We start from the raw sequence: 11,556 nt of genomic DNA, 5'->3' as shown, positions 1-11,556 counted from the left end.
AATCATCAACACCATTAACTCCAGATGGGCGGGTGAACCGTAGTGACACCCTTGCTCCAACCGTAGAGAGACTCCATTGTCCGCGGCCACCCCACACCAAAGAGTCTCCAAGGTGCTTTAAGTGAATGTCGAGGTTGATCTTCCAAGGGTCATAACTCAAAGCTTGTCAATGCTATCAATAAAACATTGAATGCTACAGGACGGTCAAGCCGAGGCCTAAAATAACCTCTCATTTTTAAGAGATCATATTATGTTTGGACTTAGCACTGCGATCTCGCTCGATGTCAAAATTTGCAGTGTGCCTCAATTCATGGGTGCATCACAACCTAACTTTGAAACTAGTAATCTAGGCATGGAATCGCCAGTGCCATTAGCTCCAGATGGGCGGATAAACCCTACTGACACCCTTGTTCAGGTCGTAAAGAGCCTCCATCATCTGTGGCTAGCCCGTACCGAACAGTCTTCAAGGTGCTCTAAGTGCATGTCAAGGTCGATCTTCTAAGGGTCATAACTCCAAGCTCATGGAGGCTATCGATGAAACGTTGAATGCTACAAGATAGTCATGTCAAGGCCTAAAATAACTTCACATTTTTGAGAGATCACATTCCATTTGGATTCAACACAACAATCTCGCTCAATGCCAAAACTCGTAGTGTGCCTCAGTTCATGGGTGCATCACAGCATAACTTTGAAACCGTTGATCTTGGCATCGAATCGTAAGTGCTATTAGCTCCGGATGGGCTAGTGAACCCTCTAGATACCCTTGTTCTGACCACGAAGAACCTTCATCGTCAACTACCACCCCATACTGAAGAGTCTCCAAGGTGCTCTAAGTGCGTGTCAAGGTTGATCTTTTGAGGGTTGTAACTCGGAGCTTGTGGGGGCTATCGATGAAACGTCGAATGCTACAAGATGATCATGTCAAAGCCTAAAATAACCTCTCATTTTCAAGAGATCACATTCCATTTGGATTTGGCACAGCGATCTCGCTTGATGCAAAAACTCGCAATGTGCCTTAGTTCATAGGTGCATCACAACATAACTTTGAAACCACTCAAACCCTTGTTCCGACCGCGAAGATCCTCCATCATTCATGGCCACCCTAGTGCAGGAGCACCTAGGTAGTCTAGTTTGTACCTAATGCTTCTTTCTTGTCATTTTGGCTTCTTGTTATACTAGCCACATCACTAGTGGTTTAATAAGATCTATTAGGTCCTTAGGTAAGATTAACTTAGTTGCTAAGTGGGTTATTGCTCCTAAGTTGTTATGCCTATAAGTTGTTCAACAGGGTTACGTTGACCAAAGTGGTAGAAAAGTTGACCAAGGGTCAAAAACCATTTTGGAATGTCTAAATCAACCTAATAGGACCCCTTACCAAGTTTGGTGAACTCATCTAATAAAAAAATTTAAGTTATAACAAAAATTACTCAAAATTGTAATTTTGCAACTTTTGCAACTTTTTATTGCAAAGTTAAAAATGAGTGCAAAGAGTTAGTTAGGGGCTTAAGCACCACCATATAAGGTTGGAAACACTTATATAAGGTGTGGAATGACCTTTCTATGACTGTGATTTTAATGTGCTAACAACAACATCTAGTTAAAATTTGTTTGAGATATTGATGTTTAGTTATTGTAGAGTTGGTGGTTCATCCAAACTCATACATATCAATTTCATGATGTTGATGGAAGCTTTGAATCTTTCTTGCATTGCCAAAATATCATGTGGGTTCGGTAAGCCGAATGTGTAGTAAAGTCTCATAATAGCACTTGTTCTCATTTTTCTTTGTAAAGTTGATGTACCAGGGTGAAGGAGGTGGATCTTAGTTGGATCCAAAGTGGAAGAAGCAAGAAGAAAACAACAAGGTCTTTTATTTGACCTTTGGAAGTCCTAAGGACTAGTCAGTGTGAGCAACTCTTGTAGTGCATCACACCCCGTACCAAAGAGTCTTCAAGGTGCTCTAAGTGTGTCTCGAGGTTGATCTTCCGAGGGTTGTAACTCGAAACTCATGGGGGCTATCGATGAAATGTTAAATGCTACAAGACGGTCATGTCAAGGCCTATAATAACCTATCTCATTTCCAAGGTTCTCTAAGTGCATTTGGGTGGGTGAACCATAGTAACATCATAAGAAATTGCAAAGATTATTTCAAATTAAACATTGCATCAAAATTTGATAATAAAGGTTGTTAAAATGTTATTCACAAATTATTGCATTTGAATCCAATATAACCAATATGATCAAAATGAATGATATTCCATAAACATGAACAATACACATGATCTACGAAAAATTGAACAATACTTGTTATACTAAATTAATATGTATATCATTGTGCACATAAATGACAAAAATATATATCAAAATATATGTATCCATAGACAAATTACACAAATATATATCAAAGTTCATGTATCCATACAGAAATTACACAAATATATATATATATATATATATATATATATATATATATATATATATATATATATATATATATATATATATATATATATATATATATATATATATATATATATATATATATATATATATATATATATATAAACTTACATAAATCCATATACAAAATGTGGCTAATCATGCCATCGGAATGTATATAATATCAATGTTTCTATAAACAATGTGGCATATGTCATCTCAAAATGCCTCATGACACATCTTATGACAACTATACTAACATAAGTTGTTGGTGGATGATCAAAATGCAACGTCTTCGTTGCACTAGGTGGATCCAATGCTTCCTACATAAACAGAAAAGAAAAACCCAAAGCTAGACTACTAAATTTATATGATTCTACGTATCTAACATTGAATTACTCAAATGCATAATGATCTTTTTTTAAACGAAGATTTATAGTATTAAACTTTCATCATATATACCACTCTCGTTGACCTCCTACGCCGATAAGGAGTACTCTCATATGTCCTCCGCAATGCTTGAACCTCGTTGATTGTGGCCTATGTATGTTCAAGTATGTTTGTTATAACATATAATCAAGAATTCAAACTACAACTTACCTATCTCAACTCCTTTGGATATAATGGTTGTGTCAGCAAAGATACAAAACTGTAGCATCCAACCTCCTATGCACTAGGTGTTTCCTATGAGATACACAATACTAGTTGTTAATATCACAGAAATCAACTTTGAATTTATTTACAAAAATAAGAAAAATAAAAAATAAATAATACTTATACATATGATGGGGCTCTCAGTGCGAATGGAAATGTCAGAGCATCTGCAACGTGGAATCTTCCTAGACTTATCACCAATAGCCACACCCTATACAATAAAGAATGTAATTAAATTTTATTACCACAAACATTTCACAAGAATGCATTGATATTTAATCAAATAGAAAGCACTTAATTACTTTTCCCTTGCCAATCGGTCGTGCCTCATCCCTTGCACTCTGCCCCCCACTAATAGGTGATACCTGCAAGAGAAAAGAAAGATTAGAAACCATATATGCTACAATATCAAATAGAAAAAACAATGAGAACACAACATAATGTACCGTATATGTTTGTAGGCCAAATGAAATAGCCAAGAGCGTGACATTATCAACCTGCCTGAGCTCTTCCTCGGTCAGCTAAACATGAATGAAGATCACATACATATATAAGTCAGTATGGCTTAAAGATTAAAATTACTCTATTATAAAAAATTAACTTTAAATCACATATGTCGTAACATAAAAATGTATACATTTACCAACACAAAAGGAGTCCATGGCTTTGCATGCTACTCCTCTCTCGTGTCAAGGTGTGTAGCCTCTATACGCGCATCTGGTGTATCCTCAAATACAAATTGATACTCAGAAAGATCACCTATGGGATCTAGATAAATATTCTTGCATGTTATGCAAGTATGGGGCACACAAACATGTGATGAGCTCGTCGATTATGAACTTATGCCAGCATCATCAACACAAGGAGGCAACATTGACCTAGCATGGGATATCAATAGGCTACTCAATCTATGGATGGCTCTAATAGTCTAAGAGCTAGCCCCTGCAATGAAATCAAGATGCCACACTCAAGGACGGGGGGAGACATCAGTAGGGGGGACAAAAGTGTCATCTTTCTTCCGTTAAGAAAAGGGTCTATCCTAAGGAGCTCCTCCTCCTACACCCATGTTGGGCTTCATGCTCCAATAGTTCACCTTGAGGCCCCACACAAATTCTACATACAATTTTCTAAGGAAATAAAATGGAAACTTTAAATTGCTGTGTGGAGGGATGTCAAAAACCATCCACCAACGATTCCAAAATTTTGCACGCATAGCCTCATTTGTACACCATTTAATTGATAGTTTGGGTGTTGTGTGTTCAACTTGTTTACTAGTTTTTGGGTCCTCTAAAAGGCTAACAAAATCATCTTTACTTATATTTAAGGCTGCAACATCATCATAGTCCAACCCATCATCAAGCTCATCATACATTTGGTCACACCAGCGAAGAACAACATTTTGTTCATTGGTAAGTGTTTCAATATTATCCATTATGGTGTTTAATGTGGATAACATGAGAGCCAATGCAAGTATAGCATTATATGTGGTTCACAAAACCCTCAACTTGTCGAGATTTTCAAATATCAAATCTTCAATTCAAGGAGGGTTTTGAGGGGGTAGGGGATCGTTTGGGGGGCGGTTTTGAGGGGGCACTGAAACGTTTGGTAGAGGGTTACAAGGAACATTATTTCCTGCCTTAGTATCATCATTTTGGTCAGCCATACCTATTAATTTGTAAAACATAATTTCTATTAAAAATGACATAAATTTCAACAATTTCTATTTAAAAAACCTAATTTTTAACAAATTCAATTAAAAATAACTAATTTATAATAAGATTCATTCAAAACATTATTTTTAAAAAATCACTAATATCGTATACCCGTTCTGAGATCCGATACCGGAATAGAGGGAACTCTCAAACACAAAGCAAACACAATGTGAAAAGAGCCCTTGCGTTTTTTTTTTTTAAATCAATGCAACAAGTTTCAGGTATCCGATTTCATATCAGATATCCAATATGAAATCGGATACCTGATAATGCTTGGTCCTAACTTTTTAGCTTTGGTATCAAGATGGGTGGAAAAAAATCAGAGCAAATTTTGAAACGCTTTTAGACGTTTTCAAACTCTGTTTTTTTCACATCACCACTTTTTGGCACACCATAATCCTGCAGATACCCCCATACTCAACATTTGGTCATTTTTATGTTTAAACTAGTCTAAGAACAAAAATCCCTATAACATGACAATTTTTTTTTATAAAAGAAAATACTCACAAAAGCTAATTAAATACACTTGCATCATACGCGTATCTAACCTAAACTATCAAAATATTACAAGGAGAGAAAATGAGATTACATCATAGAGTGCTCAACCTATAGGGATATTCGAGAAAGTTACACCAATAAGCTAAATTGAAGACCTTGAGTAAGTTATCTCAAGTAGAAAACATTATAGAAGACCTTGTGTAAGTTAATTTAAGTAGAAAAAATTATAAGGGTTGCAGATTCCTAACCAAGATGTGTAAGATAGTTAGCAAGCTATAGAAGGAAAAAAGATTAAATTAGTGGGTGCCTTTTATTTTTGGCTTCATCAAACTATTTGGCCTCATGGATGTTATTAAAATATTTCATTAATCCATTCAATCAAAACAATTAGCAAACTTTTAGCACATTACTAGAGCTCATTTTCTTTATATGTAACCCAAAAGCTTGTAGCACTTTCTAAATATTTGTTTGTCATACCTTTCTTCGTACACTTGGTAACATATGTCTCAAGTATGATTTGGATATCCAAATATCTATTACTAAATATATTTGAATATTAGGCACACTTGTGTTGTACAGAATGACCCAGAGTTTGCTTTTTAAAATCAAATTAGGTTTGTTTGTTGGACTGTTTCAGAACAGCAGAGATCAAATCAATTGATCAGGCCCTAAGCTAATAATGAAGTTGTAAATGGACATTTCTAACATGTCTAAACAATCAAATTGCATTGATTGCACATAAAATGCAAGAAATTTCAAAAAAATACATTCAGAGTGCCATGCAGAAGCTTGGAAACAAAGGATTTCATAAAGAAGACACCTAAACGTGTGGACTAGGCACAAAACATGGCACACTCTACTATAAATCTGTAACTATCAAGAATTCAAACTTTTGATAATTTCGGCCAATGGAGTCTTAAAGTAAACACTCGCCCTAGTTTGAAAAAAAAAAGCAATAATTAGGCAAAAGAATCATAAAATTAGGTGTGCAAGCCTCGAATAATTTATGTTTGCCTTATTTTTTCCTTGTTAAAATCCCTATACCTTCAATTAGGGGAAGGGATTCTGCTGGACTAATGTTGTTAAAACCATGCTCATTGTCATGTCAATGACAACATGACGCTATTGTCAAGAATGATCAAAAGTTGATAAAATCACTTCAAACATTACAAAGTTGCATTATTCTTGGCATACAACATCTGTACATATATAATTCTCATGGATTCATAAACAAGAGCTTGTTCCCCTATGTGTAGCTCATTAAATCCTCTTCCACTATCACTCAACTATTCCTTTGGAAGCTCAACAACATGCTAGAAAGGGAAAATTAGCTATCTAGCTAGAAAGGGAAAATTAGCTATCTATCATTGTGGCATGAGTAACTAATGCACTTTTCACATCATTCGGATGATGAAAAGACTTTTAGGGCAATATTTAGTTTACAACCACTCAACCTAAGACTTTTACAACTCATTTACAATGCTTTGCTTACCTCCTCTATGACATATACACAAATTTGAATTTTGAACTACATACAAATGGAGTGAAACAAACTTGGAACATACCTAGGAACCTAGACTTTATGAAAATATTGTTATATATGTCCTAGCTAGCCAAGATGCTCCCGCATCAATACCCCATAACACTCATGAGAGTTAGAATACAATTTTTGACAATCAAATATCTTCCATTGGACTAAATGGCTTCACAATCACCTTGGTCTTTCTAATGGGTATTTCTTTTTGCATGAAAAAATGGTCTTGATACTTGTTAGACTAATTTGCAAGTAATATATCTCATTATATTAATTAGCATATAATTCCTCATGTCTGCAGGAGCCATCTCTTTTTACACATTGTCGTGTCCTTCTTCAAGTACACAGTTTTATATGGATACCTTTCATTTAAAGAAGATTGCTTTGACTAAGTCGATTTAAGGTTGACCCAATAGGGAAGGTTTCCGGTTCTAAATTTTCTGTACCTTTCTATGGTATTGAAGACTATTTGAATCATTGTTTTCAAAGAGACAATAGTGGGATTTTCACTATTCTTCAGTTTTCAATCCAATATCTGGCAGGTTTGTAATAGGATCTTCACATTTTTTCCATTCCGGAGCTTGATAGCTCTGTTAGCGAAAAGTATCTAAAGAAAATGAAATAACAACAAGAGAAACATAGTTGAAATTGATTCTATAATTTCTAGAGATTAGTGTGTTTAACTATGCAAATGGATGACTAAGAAGGTTTGTTCAATGTCATGGGCTCCATTTGCTATTTTCAAAACAGATGTGATTATTTCATGAAGTTTGGTTTAGTGCTGAGGAAGCAGTCAATTTTTATGATCATCTATTCACTATTCTTTTGAGACCATGCACTGTTTCCATCCAATTTCATATTGACAGTCATAAGAACAATAGTGTTTTTGTAGACATATCAGTGTAGCAGATAGATTCCTTTGTTCAGTGTTACATAATAGGAAAGGATACAATATCCAACATAGAAGGTAACGTAGTCCAAAAATGAGTTTCTTAACTAGTAGAGGCTTGACAATCAGAAGAGTTTTCTGTCGAGATCAAACACACTCATAAAACATGATCAAGGGTGGGAAGTGTGTATGCAATGCTAATGAAGGAACCCTTACCGCTGTTACAAATGCAGTCATGCAATTCAAAATCTTGGGCAGAGATACAGTGGCAGGCTTTCAAGGTGACAAAGGCATACTATAACCAAGAGGACAGCCATATCATGATTGAAGGTTGCAGAAACCAAGAGGACAAAACTATATGAAATACTGTTCCCAGAGCCTAATAATATAGTCAAATGGATGTCTATATGATAGCCATGGAAATCAAGATGTTAAAGATAGTTACCTATATAAAAATTAAGGCTGTAAAGAGGAAAGAAATTCATGATTTAATAGAAACGGAGCCTAAAAAGGAGGAATTTAGAGACAGATGCAGAAACTAGAGTTCACTTAGAGACCCAACACATGTTAGGCATCAATTAAGGGGCAGTTACAAGGCAAACTTGCTCAATTTGAAGCATTTTAAGAGGTATTTAATGGCCATATAAGTTTCCATCCGCCCAGGAGGTCTTTCTAGCCCTCAAATCCTTGAAAACACGTCCGATTAGCTTGGGAGGCAGTTGAACATACTGAATACATATGGAAAGTATCTAGGAAAGTATTCATGACATTTTCAAGAAGTTATTAGAGAAACCTCATCAATAGAAAGGTCAAAGAGAGAGCCTTTTATGCATCTTCTCATCACTTTGGAGCAGTTTGAGAGTTTATGAAATAGCAGAACGTAAGCTGGAGGCCCAAACAACCTGTAAGATCCTCAACTAATTGCTGTGCTTAAATTTTCAGCTTTGTATCATAGGCATTCCATCATTATATTCGTATGTAAGGTTTGATCTGAGACTTCTAAGTTCTTGTCTCAAAGAAACATTACCAAACACAAATTCTCTGCATAGGAATTCTATAAAACACTTGCAAGATAATAGGAATCTGATATTTTGATGAAACATTGCCAAAATAACCCAGTTTTATGCATCAGCATTTTAACAAGCACTTGGTAGACATATCATTCTAAAAAATGATCAGTGAAGTTTGTTTGATACTATTTCGGTACTTTTATTGATAAGATTGCTTTACAGACTTGGAAAGAAAGCTATGACAGTATAAATGTGTTACTATATTATACACATTTTATTTCCAGAAAATTCTCAAAAATTGGGAAAGAATCAAATTTCAGATGCTAATTCAGATTGACACAATGATCATAATTTAATATCATTGTTTCTTAGCTGATCAAAAAATGATTCCATTACATACACAGAATAACACATAACCTTAGGGAAATATGCTGAAAAATGTAGGAGACCATATGGTAATGGAGCAAACAAAATCACCTCCAACAAATCCGGAATACCTGCTGTTAACACTATCATGCACTGTAGCAGCACTGTCCATGGCGCTGTAGCATCATTGTTCATCGTACTGTAGTGTCACTGTTCACAATATTATTCATGATAATATTCATGTCACCTTCAATCTGCATCATAGCTTCTTATTTAAACCAAAATTTCCACTATTAATTTCAGTAGCAAAACCTTAGGTAGTGCTCACTTCTCATTGAAAGTTGAGGTTTGTCCAACCTTCAAATTCCAAGGGGTTTCATGCTTGAAAACCCATGCATTGAACCTCAGAAACAATGGAGAAATAACTTCAATATTGTAATCACATAGCATGTACCAAATTTGAGAATATGCTAGTTTATAATATATATATATATATATATATAGCCTCTTAAGTCCATGGATTCAATGTGGGACAGAAGTCATTTTTAATTTATAAATTCACTTTAACTTATAACATAAAGTAACTTCAGCTTTATTAACCCATTAAACAATATTTTTTCTCCGTTTCTACTTGAATAAAGCTGTGAATACAAAAGCATTACTTTTCGATAAATTGTTATCCAATTAGGATGAGAAAATAAAGTAACCCTGGACACCTCGGAAATTACTAAGAAGTTGGGATTGCTTGTCCTTGAGTAATTGCAAAGTTGGATGTCGTAAAATGTCTTCACCATCCAAGTTGCATTCTCAAGTGGAAAACTCCTCCAATGCACCAAAAATTCTTTGACCACTCTATTTCTCACTTTATTCTCTCTCACCTCCAATACCTCTACAAGTTTCAAAATCAGCTTCCCTTCTTCAGCCAAGGCCAGTAGACCAGGAGCGGGCACAACATTTTGCCCAATAGCCTTCTTAAGACATGATACATGAAAAAAATTATGAATCTAGCTATCTTATGGAAACTCAAGCTCATACGACACTACTCAAATTCTCACTATCTTGGATGAGCCATAAAAACTGGGTTTAGGTTTTTTTATCAGCACTCTTTCTTCAATGAACTCTACCGATATGGCCAAACGTGTAGAAAATCTATATATCCAACCTCAAGTCCTCTCCATCTTGTGGGAATCAGCATATATCTTTTGCTAGTTTTGTGCATACCAAATACCATCCCTAAGAGCCCTAAGAATATCTTGATGATCCTATAACCAATCCTTGGCATGGGGAACCCTGCTGTCATCAAAAGCCAAATCAATGAAAAGAAAAAGGGTGATAAATAGAGAGAGACCAAAAAGGTGGCATGTCAATAGTCATCTTATATGTAGAACTATAACAATGCTCCCCACGATATAGCTACTTGATCCATTCTCTTTGTTGTCCTAAAATATAATTACAGAGATAACCTTTCATCTATTGATTCATGGTCTCCATTTGGCCATCTGCCTTATTGGGCATCAACTCTGTCACTAATAACTGTCTTGGGTAGACCATGTAATTTAAATACCTCTCTAAAACATAACTCTTCCAGTTGAGAGGTTGCCCAATCAGTTGCAATGACATAGAAATTGTGTAAAAACTCCCAACCGGTTATAACTCAAACAAACATCAATTTCCTTTAATAATCAACAATGTTGCATTTTGTCAAATAATCCGCAAACATTTGATACGAACTTCGACTGCCTAAGCTGTTAAATCTCAATCTATATTTCTTGTTTGCTTGTGTCTTTTACTCTTGGAACTTTCAAATATGCATGTAGACTGAACTATCTATCAAACCAATGCTACTAACAAAATGGAATGGAACTTTATTTAAATACACCCATGATCAGTTTACATGAGAAACTAAGTTTAAACCTGTAACACCAGCAAATACTCAACTTGCAGTATTGGCCACATTGGGATAAGTTTCTGTATATATGACAATCTGGTCCAAACACCCGAAATGCTAGTGTCATCAACACCTAATGGAGAAGTGTTAGTTTCAGAAACTGTCCACACCACCTTTCAGTCATCCATAGCAGGGAAAAGCATGCCACCAACATGAAATTCTGGGCGTCTATGAGCAGCCAATCAATCAATCCACACACAGGCAGATCCAATACCAAGGATGAAGAATATCAAACACTACAACATGTCTTAACAAATGCCCAATTAAAGATGCAGCTGGCTGCTCAAATGCACAAATTAAATGATGCTAGGTTGCAGATAACAATGATGCTAGGTTGCAGATAACATACGCATTCAACACCAGGAAATGTTACACACAAACACCATGATATCTTGCCCTTTCAGGAGAGATATGAATTCCGGGAAATGGTACTTACAGTCTCGAAGAAAATCGCCCAGCAAAGGCAACAAACTCAACAGATTGGCATCCAGACCCCAAGAGTAATAGC

The 11,556-nt window shown here is 35.5% G+C and overlaps 1 protein-coding gene across 1 annotated transcript in view; it reads right to left on the bottom strand.

Annotated features, from left to right (window-relative positions):
- Positions 1-2,580: 2,580 nt before the first annotated feature.
- The window catches only part of LOC149536416 (uncharacterized), a 121,523-nt gene continuing 112,547 nt past the window's right edge, over positions 2,581-11,556 (bottom strand). The window contains exons 2-4 of the mRNA XM_089805446.1: positions 3,394-3,456; positions 3,212-3,302; positions 2,581-3,121 (exon numbers count right to left, since the gene is read on the bottom strand). Of these exons, the coding sequence (XP_089661572.1) occupies positions 3,111-3,121; positions 3,212-3,302; positions 3,394-3,456 (165 nt within the window). The 3' untranslated portion in view covers positions 2,581-3,110. The remainder of the gene's footprint in view (positions 3,122-3,211; positions 3,303-3,393; positions 3,457-11,556) is intronic.

The sequence above is a fragment of the Cupressus sempervirens genome, chromosome 10, assembly GCF_028749045.1.
Source record: "Cupressus sempervirens isolate cs-2001-9-10 chromosome 10, ASM2874904v1, whole genome shotgun sequence".
Lineage (NCBI taxonomy): Eukaryota > Viridiplantae > Streptophyta > Pinopsida > Cupressales > Cupressaceae > Cupressus > Cupressus sempervirens.
Note: the sequence above shows the minus strand (reverse complement) of the source record. Positions and strands in the feature narration are given on the sequence as shown.